Raw genomic sequence first — 20,492 nt, 5'->3', positions numbered from 1 at the left:
CTTCATAATTAAAATGAAAATAATAAGAATGAAATAAATAAGTGTAGGAATGTGACGCATAAGATACAATTATTGAGAAAAATCCGATGTTCGTAAACATAGAATCACACCCCTTTCTCGAGGGGTGGGCAATGATTACATCTTTCTATTTGCCACGATCCACGCACAGTTCTTTGGCTTCATTCACAATCATTACTCTCATCAGGCAATCTGACCTTTTGTTAAAACATCCCTGAACAAGGAACAAGGAACATTAGTCTAGGCATTTACTACACAACAATTTATTCAATAAGGAGCCACATTTCAGTTTACTAAAGCTAATAAGTATTCCATCATTCTAAATGCTAGATTACTTGTCTGATTTTGTAACTGAATGATTGGTCTGAATTTAGTCAAATGGAATGTACATTTTATAATTGTCTATGGTTTTTATTTTTGGAATATTGGCATTAAAATCTATTCAATTGTCATTTTTTTTATGTCAAAAGACCAAAGAAGAGAAGGAAGTGCCAGAGTTATACAGGGATATCCCCTGTAGTTCTTGAATTGTAAACAATACTTATTTCACGTTATTTTTTACAGAATTAAGTGAAATGTCATCTGATGATTCTGATGATGAACCGCTATCAAAACTGGCTGTGAAGAAAACAGACCAAGATAGTTCCTATGAGGCGACTACTTCGGAAGAGAATGACGACGAATACATACCGAATAAAAAACGGAAAACTAATAAAAAGAAGGTGGTTTCCAGACCCAAAATTTCTATAACAATAAGACGCAGAGACAGAAGAGAACATGTACCTGACATAATAGAGCGTCCTACAGATGTATGGTTGTATATGAAAGATTTGAATCAAGCTGGACCATTTAGTTGCTTGCTGTGTTCAGAATGGTTTATTAACAGGACAAAAATGATAGTGCACTATGTACTAAATCATAAGAAAGACTTTTGTGGTATCTGCAGGTGAGTCTAATGCAAGCTGTCTTCCTATTATACTAACATTTGTAACCCTGATTGATTTCTTCTTAGTGAAAAGCACATTGGGTCGATCCTGGATAGTGTAGTTCGGGTTATTTTAAAGAGTGACACTGGTCCAACCTTATTAAAGGGGAACATAATCCAACAAATCCTAATACTACCTCAGCCTTGTTTTAGTGCTTACCAATGCTCTTATGGTGAGGAAAAATATTGTGAGGACACCTTCTGAAAATTAGCTGTACCCATAATCCAATAAGAAATAGGTTCACCTGCAGGAGTTAAGAAGGACTTACCCAATCCAGGATAAATGTCAAATGCACATTTGATTGGGTAAAAAACTTTGTTGTAAATGTTTAGTTATTTGTTGCAGATATTTTGTTCCCGACCGGGCAACATGGTTAGAACATGTAAAGTTTCATATACCATGGCCATGCTCTCAATGTGTGGAGAACTTTGAAACTGAAGAAGAACTACGTCAGCACCTCAGTGCTGTTCATAACTTAGTTCACTGCAGACTATGCCACTTCAGATTGCCTGATAATGACGAATATAATGCTCACCTATTCCAAAAGCATAATGTAACCAATGTGAACACGAAATATGAAGAATTGTTGTGGGATTATGATGGCGGTCCCACATTTCTTTGTCTGCTCTGTTCTAAATCCAATAACCAGGTAGAAGCATTCTTTAGCCACTACATGGGTTTTCACCATTTCACTCTTCATTGCTTCTCGAGGTTTATTTCTGGCAAAGATCCACCATTTGCTATATTTGGAGCTCAAGTCAGCACTCAATTTATAGAGAGTCAGTTGAAAACTCAAGAACGGTTTGGATATGTGGAGTTAGACAATAAACAGACTGAAATGCAAGATGTGGAAAGCAGCGATGCTCAGGCTTTGCTTAAGGCTCTTATACCAGAAATTAAACAAGAAAATGTCAGTGATGATGAAGAAAAAGCAGATGGAGCTAAAGGAAATGAAGGAATAGATGAACACCGTAATGAGATTCTGAAATCATATAAAGGGGATGAAGATTTTGATGTCACTCTAGTTGAGTTGGTTATTATGGAGAAAAGTTATGTTGAATATATTAACCATACATTACTTGATATGAATGCAAATGTTGTGCCCGAAGTATCAGATATTGAATATGATTCCATAAAAGCGGAGTTTCCATCAGAAGTAACTTGTGGACTGTGCAGCACTAGACATAACGCACCATACAAATTCACCGCACATATGAACAAAATGCACTCAATTAAGTCTTTACCAGTATATTGTTGCAGGGTGTGCGCAACTACTTTTGAAAGTAAGAATGAGCTTGAGTCTCATATAAACGAGGAGCTTGGTGAATTCGATGATTTGTGGATCTGTCAGTTTTGCGACAAGGAATTTGACAACCGAGAAACGACAAGACGCCACTTGAATGAGCATATTGATGAATTGGAGTTTGACAATTGTTTCAGTCCACATTTAGGCTTCAAGTGCCGCTATTGTCCCATGTTGTTCTGGAACGAGCCAGACAGGGAGTCCCATCAAGTGCGAGTTCACTTTGAGAACAATATTGAAGATTATTACAAATGTCAAGATTGTTCAGAAACTTTTAGTGATAAGGTATTTTAAACTAAAATCACAAAATTTTAACCTTATTGACTTACATATTTAGTTTTTGTACTAACAGTATTGATCCTTATTGCTTGCACACAAGGTTTTACGAAATATCATGGGGAGAATTCGCTCGGGTGGTTGTTGGAGTAATGCATTTTGTTTTTTAAAGCAAGTCTGTATTTCAAACTCTTCAGGTACACCTTCATTATGTTTCAATAAAAGAAAACTATTAATTACAGGTGTTCTTTGTTCACCACTACTATGAGAAGCATCAGAGCACAGAATTGGAGCCACCCACTTACCTCTTCAAGTGTTGCCGCTGTTGCCAAGTGCTGCCCTCTATAGACGACATGCGGAATCATTTCAATGAGAACCATCCGGAAGCCAGGAAGATATTCTGCTCGTTCGACTCTTGCATGTACAAACCGCTGAGCCAAATGAAAACTTTTAAGTATCATTTGAAGGTAAGAAATTGATTTCTAAGAATAGAATTGATTTATTTTTAAAATTGGATACAAGGTATCACTTATTGACGTCACATCACTTAAGTCTAATTATATCTACTACCGCTTCTAAAGCATATGTAGATGAAGCTGCGGAACAATACACATAATATTCATCTTCTGTCTGATTATTATTTCTTATTCATACATTTATAAGTATTTTTCCCTTACGGGATAGAGCCTACAGTCTGAAAGGCCACATTCATGACTTTTTCAATTCAGGGAATTTTGTAATTAATTTTTTTGTGTGTGTAACTGAACTACTCTGTAGGCTTTATTTTTTTAATTCTTATTATTTATTGAGATTGTGAGTGAAGTAAGCTATTAGTTACACAGATTTCGTTTTACGACGGACGCAGTCGCGGACAATAGCTGGTTTATAATTGAGTAGTATAATAAGTGATTAATACTGATACTTTTTTAAGTGAATTTTATCTTCCTGTCGTCGTCATAATTACAATTATACTAGTCCCAGATTAATCTTTTTTATCAACCAGTAGGTATACTAACTACCATAATTTTGCCGAGGAGTGCCGTGTGGTTCCCGGCACCAATACAAAAAAGAATAGGACCACTCCATCTCTTTCCCATGGATGTCGTAAAAGGCGACTAAGGGATAGGCTTACAAACTTGAGATTTTTGACGGCCTCTGTGGAGCACCGGTAGTACGCACTGTCTGTGACACAGGAGGTCCCGGGTTCAAATCCCGGCCAGGGCATGAGGAGGAAAGAACTTTTTCTGATTGGCCTGGGTCTTGGATGTTTATCTGTATAAGTATTTATTATAAAATATAGTATCGTTGAGTTAGTATCTCGTAACACAAGTCTCGAACTTACTTCGAGGCTAACTCAATCTGTGTAATTTGTCCCGTATATATTTATTTATTTATTGATATTGATTCTTTTTTAGGCGATAGGCTAGCAACCTGTCACTATTTGAATCTCAATTCTATCATTAAGCCAAATAGCTGAACTTGGCCATTCAGTCTTTTCAAGACTGTTAGCTCTTTCTACCCCGCAAGGGATATAGACGTGACCATATGTATGTATGCACAATATCCTCTACGTATAGGTTTAAAGAACTTTATTTCTCATAAAGCAGCGGAGGAGTTACAGGAGATGGTAAACTGTATGCATGAAGCTTTAAAAGAGAAAGGAATGAAAGTGAACGTAAGTAAAACTAAAACACTGGTTTTTGAAATGGAGAAAGAAATGACAGCATGTAATATTTTGATTGGAGGAGAAAAAGTGGAGCAAGTGAAAGAGTTTGTATATCTAGGATCAAAGTTTACATCAGATGGCAAGTATGATAGTGATATTGAAAGGAGAGTGAACGCGGGGAACATGGTGAATGGAGCTTTGCATGCCTTTATGAGCAGTCAGAAACTATCCAAAAAGGCTCGACTGGCTGTGCACAGGGGCGTGTTGGTCCCGACATTAATGTATGGGAGTGAAAGTTGGGTATGGCAAAAGAAGCATGAAAGCAGAATAAATGCAGTGGAAATGAGAGCGTTAAGGAGTATGATGGGTGTGAAATTGAGTGACAGGATAAGGAACAGCGTGATAAGGGAATGTTGTGATGTGAAAGAAGATGTAGTTACAGGAATAGAAAAGGGTATGTTAAGATGGTTCGGTCATGTGGAGAGGATGAATGAAAGCAGGTTGACTAAGCAGATATACAAGGAGAGTGTGGAGGGAAAGGTCGGAGTGGGAAGACCTAGACGAACGTATCTTGATCAAATTAAGGACGTCCTGGTAAAGGGTCAGGTCAAAAGTACCCGAAACCGCCGAGCTTGTATGAAGAGAGTTATGAATGTGGACGAAGCGAAAGAAGTATGCAGAGATCGTGGCAAGTGGAAAGAGGTAGTCTCTGCCTACCCCTCCGGGAAAGAGGCGTGATTTTATGTATGTATGTATGTATGTATTTCTCATAAGAATATACATTCACTTAAAATGAGATAACAGGTAGGTAACTAAAAAATAAATTACATGCATAAATTAAAAATTAAGTACTGGTCGCGATGTATAGCTTGAGTTTCTTTTTAAATATATTAAGACTGCTACAAGTTCTCAGCTCATTTGGCAACTTGTTATATAGTTGTGCTCCCTCAAAAATTATTGTTTTTTTTCCGTAGTATCCGTACGTATCCGGGATTTATATTCATGTTGTGCCGACGGATCAATCGTAAACGATCCACTATTAGTTCCCTTACCTCTTCACTCTTATTCAAGACAAGAGTCATGAGGTTTCAAAAAAGAATCTGCCACTATATGTAGCGACGTGATTATTTATGTATGTATGTTTTCTTACAAAACACTGACAGCATAACATATATTTGCGGGGACAAACCATACCGCGTTTTAATGTGGTACAACGCCATCTAGTGGCGAATTTGTTAAACGGCATTTTACGTTACTGAACTACTATACTAATGCAAGGTTTGATGTCTTTTATATATGGAGGTTTAAATAAACTTGGCTTACATCTGTCACATCTTTTCCATTCTGGAATAGACAGAGCTATTAGTCACAAGACTCAATGCCCACCCATATTAAATCTAGACTCAAAGGTTTGGACTACGCGTGCGTGAATAGAGATCTATTTAATTATTTAAGTAGAGAACATTGTGAATATTGAAAAAAGACACATAAATTTTTTTTGTCCATTCATTTCTACGGGAATCGGGAAAGCAGGAATTCATGTGTGAAGAAATCAAGTATGAATAGTACATGAGACATGGATGGGACATGGGATACCTTAATTTTTATTTTAGCACACATTTAAAAGCTGGTCCATATCTATTTATATATATATATATATATATATATATATATATTTAATTCGTCCCTTTTATATTTATTTATTTTCGTGTGCCGTGTGGTTTCCGGCACCATTACAAAAAATAATAGGACCACTCCATCTCTTTCCTACGGATGTCGTGAAAGGCGACTAAGGGATAGGCTTATAAACTTGGGATACCTATTTTAGGCGATGGGCTAGCAACCTGTCACTATTTGAATCTCAATTCTATCTTAAAGCCAAATAGCTGAACGTGGCCTATCAGTCTTTACATACAAGACTGTTGGCTCTGTCTACCCCGCAAGGGATATAAACGTGATTGTGTGCGTGTGTGTAATTATTTTCATTTGTATGACAGTTAGTCCACGCGTCCGGCAACCGAGTGCCGCGCAAGATCAGCTGCACTCTGTGCGGCCGCGAGTTCCCCAACTCGCGCGCATGCAGCACGCACATGGCGCAGGCGCACGGGCCCGGACGGTTCAAGTGTAAACTGTGCGGAGATCTCATGCATACCTTGGATGAGAGGTTAGTATTGCTCATTTTAAGTTGTCCTTAAGTTGTTTGACAACTTCTTGTGAAAATGAAAACAATAAAAATGTTTATGATTCTAGTGATTTCTCTGAAACAGTGTTTCATGGACTCCCTAAGGGCAGTGTTCTTGGCCCTGTTTTGATTTTAAATCTGTGTAAATAGTCTTTGGCGAAATGAGGATTGACAATGACGAAGCAAAAGAAGTATTAGAAGCAGGGATGCAGCACGCGGAAACATGCAGTCTCTGCCTACCCCTCCGGGAAAGAGGCGTGATTTTATATATGTATTCTATAGATTATGCCCTTCAGTTGCTTAACGTCTTACATTTAAAATTATCAATGATTAGAGAAAACTGTTTCTTATGGGACGCCCCAGGGTAGTATTCTAGGCCTTATCTGAATCTTCATACATATTATGTAAAAAGTTTTTGTAATACGAAGATTGACGATGGCAATATATTTTTATACATATTTTAATTACTGATTGTTTGTTACCGCAGGAAGCTCCATTACCTTTTGCGTCATCCCGGTCGGCACCCGTACGAATGCAAGGAGTGCGGGAAATCCTTCCAATACAAGTCCTCGCTGTACATGCACAAACAGGAGCATGTACCAAACAAAAAGATCTACAAGTGCGACGAGTGTGGAAAGACTTTCTTGGTAAGCGTTGCCTTTTTCTAATAATCCATTATTATAAATGTGAAAGTGTGTTTGTCAGTTGCCGTTCACGTCAAAACCAATGAGTTGATCTTTATGAGATTTTGTTTAAATAGGTATGTATATTTTGAAGTACGGGGGGGTCATAGTGTAAAAAAAGTAAAAAAATATCACATATATAACGGTGGTAGTTATAGTGTTATAATCTCTTTTTTTTTCACAGAAAAGGGATTCTTTTCGCGAACATCAGATGATTCACGAGGGGCCGCGACACGCTTGTTCCTACTGTCCGATGCGTTTCGTTCAACGCTCGAACATGTTGCGACACGAACGGAGACACACGGGCGAGAGGCCGTATGCGTGTCAGCATTGCCCTCGAACATTCGCTGATAAAGGAGCGTGCACTTCGCATTCTAGGTGATTATATTTATAGTCAACTAGCGACCCGCCCCGGCTTCGCACGGGTGCAAAATTCGGAAAAAAATATACATAAAAACCTTCCTCTTGAATCACTCTACCTGTTACAAAAAACCGCATCAAAATCCGTTGCGTAATTTTAAAGATTTAAGCATACAGACAAACAGACTAAAATAGCGACTTTGTTTTATACTATGTAGTGATCTTATAATTACTATTTTCGAAGTTATGTACATTAGTTTGAATACTAACCGATGCTATTAAGGTGAGGAAAATAATTGGCTTGTTAAGACGTCCTGTGAACATAACATCAGCGAGCGAACCGTTTAGCGCAATTTATAATAAAATTGTTTTCGTTTAAACTTTTGTTATATGGAGTGCAAGTTGTAAAACGAGTTAACCTTAAATAAAAATGTTTTCAGAACACATTCCAAACAAACTTCCTTCGCCTGTCTGTATTGCGGACAGACATTCGTGCAGAAATCTAAGCTGACGTATCATATAAGAAAACATACTGGAGAGAGTAAGTAGTCTTAATTTATTTACATACACACATATTACAGTTTTTTTACTTGGTAGACTCAGCCGATAGTCACAAATCTAGTATGCTAAGTTTAGTTTGATGGATTAAGGCGATGGGTTGGCAACATGTCATCATCTGAATTTCAATTTCAACACTACGCCGATACGCTATCAAGGTCTTAGAGTATTGTAATTATCAACTATGTCTACCCAGTGACGGATAAAAACATAATATGTGTATGTATTGTTGTGTGTGAAAATTTGAATAGAAATAAAAATCCGTGTGGTTCCCGGCACCAATACAAAAAAGAATAGGACCACTCCATCTCTTTCCCATGGATGTCGTAAAAGGCGCCTTACAAACTTGGGATTATTTTTTGGGCGATGGGCTAGCAACCTGTCACTATTTGTATCTCAATTCTATCATTAAGCCGAATAGCTGACCGTGGCCATTCAGTCGTTTTAACACTGGTGGCTCTGTCTACCCCGCAAGGGATATAGACGCGACCATATGTATGTATGTATGTATTAAAATCTTTGCATAATGTATTTTTGATATCCTTTTCTTCAGATCTGGAGACTTGTCCGGTCTGCTCCAAGCTGTTCACCAGCGGTTGTTCCCTGAGGGAGCATATGAAGATTCACGATGCCAAGAAAGGATCCATCAAGTGTCCATTATGTGGTAAGGCAGGAGTTATTGATGTACTTAGAAGTTACTATCAAGTGTAGAGTTAAAGGAGCGCCACTACATATTTTCTGTAGATGAGAAAACCACGAGGCTTTTAGTACACCATCCGTGGTCCTTACTTGGTTAGATTCCATTGTTAACCGGGTCACAGTGGTCAGTAAGGCGACTAAATGTAATAAATAAGAAAAAATAGAAGAATGCCTTTTATAAAGATCGTTCTTCGGCAGTACCCGTGTCCGACATGCGACAAAGCTAGACTAAGACTAGACGTCATGACTCACTTGTCATATATACAGGGTGTCAGGTAAATTGCGTTGCATATTGAAAGGGGGCACTCAGTATCTTATTCTCGTTCCAAATAATTAGAAAAAAATAGGGGTTTAATAATTTTACCTAATTGAAAAAAAAAAACAAGAAGTGTGGCAATCCACGTCGGCGACCCGCTGATAAACGAATACAACCGACGAGTTGAAAGAGCGGCGGTGTGCCTAGCGTACCTAGGTGACCGAACAATCTGAGACTCGGTGCGCTATTTAAACTATTATTTTGTTTTTAACCAGCGAGTATTTTGTTGGTTTATTACTTTATAAATTCAAAATTTAAATTCAAATTCAAAAATTTTATTCATTATTATAGGATACTTTATATCACTTAATAATTGTCAAATCTTTCAATAAATCAAAAGTGACGGTATAAAGTTAAGCGTGTCCACAATTAACCTTGTCCTTAAATATGAAACCCGATTAACCACACACCCTGTATAACATTGGGCGGGCTAACAAACACGTTCCCCCCAGACAAGCGCTACCAAGACGAGCGCTACATGCTGCGCCACTTGCGCATCAACCACACGAGCGCGCAGTACCCGTGCCCCGTCTGCGGCAAGGCGTTCGCCACGTGCACCAGTCTCAAGTATCACGTGATCACGCATAGTGCCGTCAACACGTTTAAGGTATTGTGATGATTTTACTACGTTTAATAATATCTCTTTTCCGGAGGGGTAGAGCGCGTAGATATTTTTTACTTAACATCCATCCTCCCTGCGTACTTGTTTTGCTGTATCTACATAAATAAATCATGTCTTTCCCACAGATGTCGTGAAAGGCGACTAAGGGATAGGCTTATAAACTTGAGATTCCTCTTTTAGGCGACGGGCTAGCAATCTGTCACTATTTGAATCTCAATTCAATCATGAAGCCAAAAAGCTGAACGTGGCCTATCAGTCTTTTCAAGAATGTTGGTTCTGTCTACCCAGTAAGGGATATAGACGTGACTATATGTATGTATGTATGTAACAAAAGGAAATTAGCACAGAGGCACAACAGCCAAGGTGTGATTTGTGCTCCATGTGGTTTCAGATACAATTTTTTCCTTGACCTAACTGAAAGTATAGAAGCCGTCGTTGGACATTAATCGGATGTCAAGTTATGTTTGGAACTTAATTTTGTTTTTTCAGTCTGACGTCAAATGTTGCAGTTAATTACTCATAATATTTTTCTATAAAAGTCTATGTTAGCTTATGTTCTAGATAAATTGAACTTATATTATTTCTAACCGACTTTAAAAAAGCCGGTTCCCAGTTTGACCTGTATGTATGTTTGTACGCGATTATCTACCGTTTTGCTGAACCGATTCTGATGCGGTTTTCAGGAAAGTGTTTATTACACTTAGGAGATGGTTTTAAAAATTAAAAAAGTAGGACAATAGATTGGAGCCGGTTCTCTTTTTACAAAAGTTATTTTAGGTTTAAATTCAATCAATTATAAGCTTCCACCTCTCAATGTGTTTAAAATATATTTTCAGTGCAAAATCTGTCCGAAATCCTACGCGGCGAAGAAATCCATACTCAAACATCTCCGCAAACGACATGGCTTACGAGAAGCCGTGGTCAACCTCAAAGATTTCTACAGCCGTGTGGATCCGAGAGATTGCGAGTTGGGCCTCGACGAAGATACCATGACCAAAATATTCGGACCTCCGAACAAAAACCAACTGATAATCTCGGACAATTTGAATGTTAATGAGAAAGGTGAGACTTCATGCGAGAAATCCCACGAAGTGCTGATAAAGAATGAAGTGCCGAGCGAGCCTGAGGAGGAACTGGAGCCGACTGATTTCGTCAGCATTAAGATAGAGCAGTGTGCTGAAGATGATTAGATAATAAATAGCTTGGAATATGATATTAAATAGTTATGGTATGAATTTTCGTCGTCACATTTTCATTGAATTATTACACTTTGGTAATGTGTGACGTGTTATAAGAGTTACATACATACATACATAAAATCACGCCTCTTTCCCGGAGGGGTAGGCAGAGACTACCTTTTTCCACTTGCCACGATCTCTGCATACTTCCTTTGCTTCATCTACATTCATAACTCTCTTCATGCAAGCTCGGCGGTTTCGGGTACTTTTGACCTGACCCTTTACCAGGACGTCCTTAATTTGATCAAGATACGTTCGTCTAGGTCTTCCCACTCCGACCTTTCCCTCCACACTCTCCATGTATATCTGCTAACCTGTTTTCATTCATCCTCTCCACATGACCGAACCATCTCAACATACCCTTTTCTATTCCTGTAACTACATCTTCTTTCACATCACAACATTCCCTTATCACGCTGTTCCTTATCCGGTCACTCAATTTCACACCCAACATACTTCTTAACGCTCTCATTTCCACTGCATTTATTCTGCTTTCGTGCTTCTTTTGCCATACCCAACTTTCACTCCCATACATTAATGTCGGGACCAACACGCCCCTGTGCACAGCCAGTCGAGCCTTTTTGGATAGTTTCTGACTGCTCATAAAGGCATGCAAAGCTCCATTCACCATGTTCCCCGCGTTCACTCTCCTTTCAATATCACTATCACACTTGCCATCTGATGTAAACTTTGATCCTAGATATACAAACTCTTTCACTTGCTCAACTTTTTCTCCTCCAATCAAAATATTACATGCTGTCATTTCATCAATTGTCATGCTGTTATAAGAGTTGATGTTTATAATTAAGGTTATTTATCAGAGTTATTAAGTAGAAAGAAATAGAATCAGAATTTACATTTGGATACCCTCCTGGCCTTGACTTTCCTAAAAGTCATTTAAAACAGGCAGCGATTAAGACCCGCTTCAGACCAGTTCCTGCGACGGGATACCTTATTTACGACCGTATCTTCTATCTCTTTCTATCCCTCCAGTTAACCTTAAAGCTAGAAAGAGAGGGAATCATGACGATCTCAACACAATATATATTTAATGAAATAGATTTGAAAAGATGTCAGATGATACTGTTGGCTCTGTCTGCTTTGTATATAAGAGGTAACGATATATGTATGTTTGCCTTCATTGATGGCAGTGTTACAGATGTAGAATATAACCTATAGGTATTTAGTGCAATTTTAGACTATGAATAAATGTCTTTAAATGGTAAAAAATGGTTTTATTTTCACGAAGCGTCATTTCACCATCAAAAATCCTATTAATATCCTTACGTATACGTATAATAAAGTAACTGACCGATGTCTGTACTTGAAAGTTATTGGCAAAATTGATATGGAGGATCTATATAAAACCAGTTTCCGTAGCAAGGCACACGTTGGGCCTTTTTTTTCCGCGAAAAACTATCGCCGTCCCGTTTCACGTATTAAAAAACTATTGCTATCCCTTTTCACGTCTTTTTAAAAAGTTATCGCTGTCCCTTTTCACGTATTACATTAGATTCAAATTTGAAATGGCATGCTCACATTTTAAAACTTTCTAAAAGGCTTAGTTCTGCAGCATACGCTATTCGTCGTATTAGGCATTTGACGGATGTGGCAACTGCTAAGCTAGTATATTTTAGTTATTTTCATAGTTTAATGTCATATGGTCTACTGCTTTGGGGATCAGCAGCAGACATACAAACTATTTTCATTTTACAAAAAAGGGCAATTCGATATATCTACGGTCTTAAACAAAGAGATTCCCTTAGAGATTTTTTCAAAAACCTAAATATTTTAACTTTGCCCTCCCAATACATATTCGATAACATCATGCATGTTAGAAAAAACTTAGACTCTTTCAAAAAAGTAGGTCAATGTACTAGTAGATCACTGCGGAACAATTACAAGTTGTCGATCCCAGCACATCGGCTGGCTAAGGTAGGGAAATCATTTCTTATTAATTGTATAAGATTTTATAATAAATTACCAAAAAGTGTTCTTGAAATGAATGATAGAAAATTCAAACAGTATATTAAAGTTGAGCTTTGTAGCAAAGCCTATTACAGCACGGATGATTATATTAATGATAAACATGTGTGGCCCGAGCTGGACATAATGGCCTCTTAAATGCTTGTGTATTTTTGACATGATCTGGACATAATTTGTACAGTATGTACATATTTTATTTTATATTTATTTTATTTGACGAAATATTCGTATTGACATAATCAGTTCTACATTCATACATGTTTTTTAATGTAGACAATGTGCATTCGTCCACGATTTAGATTTAAGAGATCTATATTTGTAAATTGACGTCCTATGAAAATGCTGCAGTGTAGTTTGTTCCGCCGCTTCTTCTACACATGCGCTTTGGAAGCGGTAGTAGTTATAATTAGATTTAAGTTATGTGACGTCAATAAGTGATATCTTGTATCCAATTTTGAAAATAAATCTATTCTATTCTATTCTATTCTATTCTATTAAAAAACTAATGCTTTCCTGTTTCACGTCTTTTTAAAAAGCTATCCCGATGTCCCTTTTCACGTCTTTTTGAAAATCTATCGCTGTCCCGTTTCACGTATTAAAAAACGATTGCTGTCCCTTTTCATGTCTTTCTTAAAAGCTATCACTGTCCCTTTTCACATCTTTTAAAAGATTTCGCTGTTCCGTTTCACGACTTAATAAAAAGCAACAGCGATAGCTTTCGTTCGATAAAAACGGCGCGGCGTCGCGTGCCATGCTCCGGAGTGCAACAGAAGCCCGAAAAAGATTTTTGGAATTAGATTGTGAGCAAGCTCCTTTTTTACTTAAATGTAATATATACAAATTCCGAATTATGTGTGTGTAAATATGGCTTTGACTATTTACCGTCTATCAAAAGTGACAGGGTAAATAATTTGTTTTGTACGCGGCATTAGATCACAAATCTAGATATTGCACAGGTGATTATGAATGCAAATAAAAATATATCGTATGTTGTATTAATAAGGTATTTATTTTTAGTTAACAAATAGCATAGTCTGTATTCAATGCTCGTGTGCGATGCCTGATTTGATGTACTATTAATGATTATCTGGTATGGCCTCGGATTTTAACCTACCAACGTTTAAAATTTTATTATATCGTTTCAACGGTTTAGCCGTTAAAAGGTAACAGACTGGATTTACGAATTTTATTCGTGGCGCATTACAATCGTTTTCAAATGCAAATGTATGTGGCTATATTTATTAATGTGTGGCGACATCTCTACGCCACTCGTCACAACATCAAATCAAACAACTACTGTCAATCATCGCGAAGAAATTGACGCGCTCGACCAATAGCAGCGAAGAATCTAAGACGCGATTTCAAAGATTTCTCGGATTGGAGCTATATATACAACCTCCGACATAACATCGTCGGAGCCGCGGTTCCCCAAGCATAACACCTAGCCTGGCGGAAGATCTTCCCTTTGGTGGCGGTCGAGCCGAATCATCGCTCCCGCTACAAATGCCATATTAGTAACATGTTTTTTACATCTAGTAGGTACAATACAATGCAAAGTTATACCAGCTGTAATCAACAGGTAACTGCTATTTTTATTTTTAAATTCACACCTTTATCGTTTGCTAATTGACACTGGATATAGAAGGAACATTTACATAGATACTCTATTTTTAAGTCATTGTTTGATAAGTCTTAATAAATATTCATTATATCACCTTTGGTATAATGCGGTAGGTAATATTACTCGTATTAGGTAAGCAGTGAATAATTTTGTGGAGGAGAGCCTCTCACACTTTCCATCATGTCTCCTGTCTTGTGTCTGGAAGAGATTTCTTCAGAAACAAGCAGATCCTATATCCTATTGTTTCTTGTATTTATCATTACTAAATGTTTTCTGTGTACATGAATTGGTAAATGCTTAGGTAAATAAAAATAAATAAGCAGTAACTATATCATCATGATTTTAGATTAAGTCTAAGCATATGAAACAAATTGATAATATGTGATATTTACAACATTATAATTACTTTGGCTTTTGTATACCAACTGGAAAAAGGGAGGTTCTGTTTCCATATGGATGTTGGTATGTTCACGATTTTTCTGAAAAACATGGGTTTTTCATTATATACATTATGTATATAGAATAGAATAGAATAGATTTATACTAATTAATATAAGGTAACCAGAGTAGTGGTTTGGTTTGATATGAAATTACAGTTACGTCGGCGTTCCAAGCATATCCTTTATTTCTTTTATTTACAACTAGGTATTATTAAATAAACCTACGCATATTTCTTTAATACTTCCAAAACTTTGGGGTAAGCAAGCTTCCTGAGGTCTTTTGCGAGTATGAAGTCCATGTGAGTGAACTGAGGATAAGGCACATTGTACACTTCCACTACATTGGGCAGGCGAGCTATAAGTTTGGCGCGATCAGCAGGCGCAGAAAAGAAGTTGTCGTTATCAGCAGTGAAAATCATCACTTTACTTCTTACCTTCTCCAGAGGATAATCAGGTGGAGAAATCTTACCATATTTCTCAACATTTCCAACAACACCATGATCGAACTGCCGAAACTTTCCGGAATTAATCAGTTGCCCGTAGTGAACCAATTGTTTCGTAGCACCTCCGCCCGGGTAGTGTGCGAAGAATGCGGGCAGAAGTGTCGCATTTATTTGGGAATAATCCGCTCCGAGCGCGAAGAACATGAGATTTTCGCAAAATATAGTTGCCAACTCCGGCGTCCCACATGCAGTTGTCGTGATGGCATTTGTTAGTTCGTTGCGAGGGACCAATTCGTACAGACCTATAGCTTGAGTCAGAACATTTCCAGGATCAGAAATTGTAGCTAATATTTTGATCAAAGGGTTTTGTGTATGACTTAGATACGTTACTGATGACAACGCTATCATTACCGATATTTTGTCGTTGTACTCGGGAAGCTCTGACGCCATGACGAAATAGGTAGTTGTACCTTGAGAATGTCCTATAAAAGCGAGTTGTTTTTTGTTGGTTACGTTCAAGATGTAGTCGATGATAGCAGGTACATCGTACCGGCCGATGTCATCCCAGGTGAATTGCCAGAACTCGGCGCAGTCTGGAGAGAGCGACTCATGCTTCCTGCCGTGCAAGTTTCCTCGGGAGTTTCCCAACCAAACGTCGTAACCGAGGTCTGCCAGAAGGTAAGGTAATCCGAGATCAGGCCCAGTAGAAATTAAGTCATCGGAGCTGCTAAACAGTCCATGATTAAGTAATACCACCGAGCCATTGCCTGGTATTCGGAAGATATCCAGGAGATATCCGCCGCTGTTCACTTGATGTTGCTCGGGACCATATCCGTATTTTGATAAAATCTGCGTTATGTTGAGATGTATGTCTTCATTATTAGATCCGGCGTTGAAATCTTCAATAAAGGCGTCGAGATTTGGCACCGTAGACGAGTTGAATACAGGAAGGTGGTCTTTGATTGGTTCTAGTAAAGAGCTTAACAGTGTGCTGTTAACTGAGCCCAAGTTTTTTGCTGAGAAGGGTGTACATCCATTTGATCCATAGCAAGATTTGAATAAGATTGTAAAAATAACAAATTGCCAAAACATTTCTCCGATGTGAACACCGTCACGAGCAATATAAAAATAAAATAAAAAAAAAACAGTGTAGTTTTAAGTAAATTAGATATTCGTATTGTTACGTACACAATATATACCTAGTGTAACGGTTCGTAAGAAGTCCTTCACACTTATTTGATTATTAGCAAAACTATAATCGGTCGATGATTTCAAAGCTTTATCTCGGAAACCGCTGAACGTTTTGACGAGACCGTATTCAGATTACAGCGTCAGGAAAAATAATATGTTATCATCTTTTTATCTTTCTATTATGTCACACAGCTAAGAAAATTTCCACCACTGTAAAACACAAAATTGGCAAGATTTAAAGCAAGCAAGCCAAGAAAAATAAAGGAGCACGTTCTGTGCACTAACTTATTAAAACCTTTACAGAAATTCTGAAAGTTATACTTATTTGTAAGATTAAGAAGTGGTAAGATTTTAAAATTGAAGGCCAAGTCCATAATAATGCGTACATTATATAATGTTCGCACTTTTCAGTACCTTTAAAATTTTGTAGGTGCTCAATACTTATGTACCTAGTTGTTTTAATGTGTTTTTGTGAACTGAACATGAACACTAATATGGACACACTTTTACCTATAATAGCTTGACTTGCAAAAACGCTTTTATAAAAAAAATTGTACAACTGAATAAATAATAAAAGTAAGTACTTCCCTAAGTACCTAACTTACCTAAAAACCATACGTTTAATAAAATAGTAATTGACCGATGTCTGTAATTTAAAGGTATTGGAAAAAAAAAGATATACCTAGGGGATCTATAGAAGACTAGCTGAGGTTAAAAAGGTGCTTTTTAGAATTTCTGTCTGTCTGTATGATAAACTCAAAAAATGCGAAAACTATTGCTCATATTTGAATGCGGTTTTCTCAGATGTGTTAGACTTGGTCCAACTGAGAAACTAGTAGGTATGCAAAAAAAATTCGCCCCACTTCTCTAAGAGGCAATACAGCGGTCGGCTTTTTGAGAGAACTTTTACGGCGAACAAAGCCGCGGGCATTGGTTAGTAAAATATATGTCGGTATTAATTTTAATAACGTTAGCATAATAAAACTGGTACCACTGGTGTCTTTTGACAAATTTCGTGAAAATCAGTCCAGTAGTTTGACGTACACATAAATTTATTTTTGTAAAGAAATTCAGTTGTACAAATAATGAACTTGCCTATAGCTAATGAACAAAAGGAAACTAATTTTACGCGTGACAGAGACACCAAGGTTTTATTAAAGACTTTTCCATAGTGATTCAATAGGTTTAAGTTTTCTTTATTACATTTTATTATAGGTCCTACTTATTAGTTTACCCAATGTGTAATTAATAAGCTATGCAATTAATCTTAGTACCTTAACGCTGATTAAAAACTAAGGTTTTACGCACTTGTCCCGAGTAGAAATGCTGACTTTGCAGTGTACGTGTCTCGTTTAACATACATACATACCATCACGCCTGTTTCCCATTGGGCTACGTGCTACGATCCTTACAGACTACACTCTACACTCATTACTCTTTTCATGCATATTCGACGAGTACGGGTACTCCTAACCTAACATCTCCCTTTTTCAAGACATTCGAAATTTGGTCCTTGAAAGTTCGACGAGGCCGGCCCTGGTCCACTTTTACAGTTAGCTCTGCCTTATAAATCCCTTTCGTTAGTCTGTGCTCATCCATTCTCTCGACATGTCTAAACCATCTCAACATACTCTTTTCAATTTTGGTCACCACGTCCTCGTTCAAAACCTAAGTAAATAGGTGTGATTCCTTGTACATCCTGGTTCAACGGTGGATGTCCTTTGCATTGTTATTCAACGGGGTAATTGTTGGCTGCCAGTGTAATCCCACCCCACCTTTGAGTCGGATACATTCCGGGGTGGCTTTTACATACATATATATAGGCACGTCTTGTATTGAAATTAAAAAAAATGTTTTTTTTTTTTTTATTATTTTTTGCATATTTGATTCTTTCCACGACATTGTGAAAAGCCTTAACCGATATAGTTTGGTAATGAAAGTAATGTAAACGAATACTTACTTACGAAAAATTATACCCAATTAAATATATTTACTTTAGGTTTATATAATGCGACATGTAAACGAATATATAATTTATATTTTATTTAATACTACGTATAGTATACATACATCATTTCAATTAAATTTTGCGTGTGCTATGCACGTAACGACCGCAGTAATGGTTTGGAAATTTTATCTCAAATGCCTTTTTCTGTCTATTCTTTTCAAATTTTGCCATGGATCAAATGGATGTACACCATTCTCAGCAAAAAATTTGGGTTCCCTGAACATAACAGTGTTGGACTCTTTAATAGAGCCAATTAAAAATAACCTTCCCGTGTTCAACTCATCTACGGTTCCAAATCTCGACGCTTTTATTAATGACTTCAACGCGGGATCGGACAGTGAAGACATACATCTCAATATAACAGAGATTTTAACAAAATATGGATACAGTCCCGAGCAACATCAAGTGAACAGTGGCGGGTATCTCTTGGACATATTTCGGATACCAGGCAATGGCTCGGTGGTATTGATAATGCATGGTATACTATGCAGCTCAGACGATTTCGTTTCCACTGGCCCTGATCACGGCCTTCCGTACCTCTTGGCAGACCTCGGATACGACGTTTGGTTGGGAAATGCTCGGGGTAATGTACACGGCAGGAAGCATGAGTCGCTCTCTCCAGACTGCGCCGAGTTCTGGCAATTCACCTTTGATGACATCGGTCGGTACGATGTACCTGCTATCATCGACTACATCTTGAACGTAACCAACAAAAAACAACTCGCTTATATAGGGCACTCTCAAGGCACAACTACGTACTTCGTAATGGCTTCAGAACTTTCCGAGTATAACGATAAAGTGTCGGTAATGATAGCTTTATCGGCAGTAACGTATCTAAGTCATACACAAAACGATTTGTATAGAATATTAGCAACAATTCCCGACATCTTGGATTTGCTGACACAAGATATTGGTTTGTATGAGTTGGTGCCGCGTAACCAGATCACAAATTCTATCACGACAACTGCATGTGGAACACCTGAGTTGGCCGCCATATTTTGCGAAAATATCATGATTTTCCTGTTTGGAGCGGATTATACACAAATAAATGCAACCATTTTGCCAGCATTTTTCGGACACTTCCCAGGGGGTGCTGCTACGAAACAAATTGTACATTACGGCCAGTTGATTAAGTCTGGAAAGTTCCGGCAGTTTGACCTTGGTATTATTGGAAATATTAAGAAATACAGTAAACTTGCGCCACCCGATTATCCTCTAGAGAAGGTAAGGAGTAAAGTGGTGATTTTTACGGCTGACGAAGACAACTATTTCTCTGCGCCTGCTGACCGCGCCAAACTTCTTGCCCAGCTGCCCAATGTTGTAGAAGTGTACAGAGTGCCTTATGCTAGGTTCTCGCACATGGACTTCCTTGTTGCAAAAGACGTTAGAAAATTGGTCTATGCTAAGGTTGTAGAAATTTTAAATAAATATTCTTAGTTGCCAGCAAGTACTTAGGTACTTATTTATTTGTATTCATGTCAATAGCAAGATAAAGAAGTAGGTACTTTAAGATGTCACATTCACATCACACTCAAGTTTCACTCATGTTTATGCATTTGTTGTGTAAAATTTAATTCAATAAATACCGTCATTGCTGTTACCCGTCAGAGTCCGTTTTGTGATTGAAGTGATTCACATAATCCGCACCTTTCGTCGATTCAGAAATAGATCTAGATTACAAGAATAAGTAGACATTTAACTAATGAAAAGAGAAATCCTTTTGTATATAGAATTTATCTGTCACGTTTTTCAATTTTATTTTAACTACTTGCCCGCAATTCCGCCAAATTCCGGAAAAAAGTTGCCCAGGGTTACTAGCTAAGTATATAAACAATAAAAAAAACTACATTTATAGCCTATGAAAGTCGTAAAAGGCGACTAAGGAAATTTATCCAT

General features: G+C 37.6%; 3 protein-coding genes across 3 annotated transcripts; 2 read left to right on the top strand and 1 right to left on the bottom strand.

Annotated features, from left to right (window-relative positions):
* Nucleotides 1-488: 488 nt before the first annotated feature.
* LOC106137898 (zinc finger protein Xfin-like) lies at nucleotides 489-12,122 on the top strand. The gene is made up of 10 exons (XM_060947383.1): nucleotides 489-964; nucleotides 1,350-2,592; nucleotides 2,826-3,050; nucleotides 6,247-6,413; nucleotides 6,919-7,078; nucleotides 7,299-7,492; nucleotides 7,915-8,015; nucleotides 8,586-8,696; nucleotides 9,500-9,654; nucleotides 10,506-12,122. The coding sequence occupies exons 1-10, from the start codon at nucleotides 594-596 to the stop codon at nucleotides 10,857-10,859; spliced, it is 3,081 nt and encodes a 1,026-aa protein (XP_060803366.1). The 5' UTR covers nucleotides 489-593; the 3' UTR covers nucleotides 10,860-12,122.
* Nucleotides 12,123-15,121: 2,999 nt separating this feature from the next.
* LOC106137893 (lipase 3-like) lies at nucleotides 15,122-16,712 on the bottom strand. The gene has a single exon (XM_013338830.2). The coding sequence runs from the start codon at nucleotides 16,487-16,489 to the stop codon at nucleotides 15,176-15,178; it is 1,314 nt and encodes a 437-aa protein (XP_013194284.1). The 5' UTR covers nucleotides 16,490-16,712; the 3' UTR covers nucleotides 15,122-15,175.
* Nucleotides 16,713-18,673: 1,961 nt separating this feature from the next.
* Nucleotides 18,674-20,283, top strand: LOC106137904 (lipase 3-like). Its single transcript, XM_013338841.2, has one exon. It carries the CDS (start codon nucleotides 18,687-18,689, stop codon nucleotides 20,031-20,033), a length of 1,347 nt encoding a protein of 448 aa, XP_013194295.2. The 5' UTR covers nucleotides 18,674-18,686; the 3' UTR covers nucleotides 20,034-20,283.
* The last annotated feature ends 209 nt before the right edge of the window (nucleotides 20,284-20,492 follow it).

The sequence above is a fragment of the Amyelois transitella genome, chromosome 13 (assembly GCF_032362555.1).
Source record: "Amyelois transitella isolate CPQ chromosome 13, ilAmyTran1.1, whole genome shotgun sequence".
Lineage (NCBI taxonomy): Eukaryota > Metazoa > Arthropoda > Insecta > Lepidoptera > Pyralidae > Amyelois > Amyelois transitella.
This window is presented reverse-complemented; position numbering and strand designations above follow the sequence as displayed.

Coding starts and splice junctions, on each gene's coding strand:
- LOC106137898 (XM_060947383.1), top strand. CDS start 594: ATGTCATCTGATGATTCTGATGATGAACCGCTATCAAAACTGGCTGTG. Junction 2,593..2,825: donor CAGAAACTTTTAGTGATAAG/GTATTTTAAACT, acceptor TATTAATTACAG/GTGTTCTTTGTTCACCACTA. Junction 6,414..6,918: donor ATGCATACCTTGGATGAGAG/GTTAGTATTGCT, acceptor TTGTTACCGCAG/GAAGCTCCATTACCTTTTGC.
- LOC106137893 (XM_013338830.2), bottom strand. CDS start 16,489: ATGTTTTGGCAATTTGTTATTTTTACAATCTTATTCAAATCTTGCTAT.
- LOC106137904 (XM_013338841.2), top strand. CDS start 18,687: ATGCACGTAACGACCGCAGTAATGGTTTGGAAATTTTATCTCAAATGC.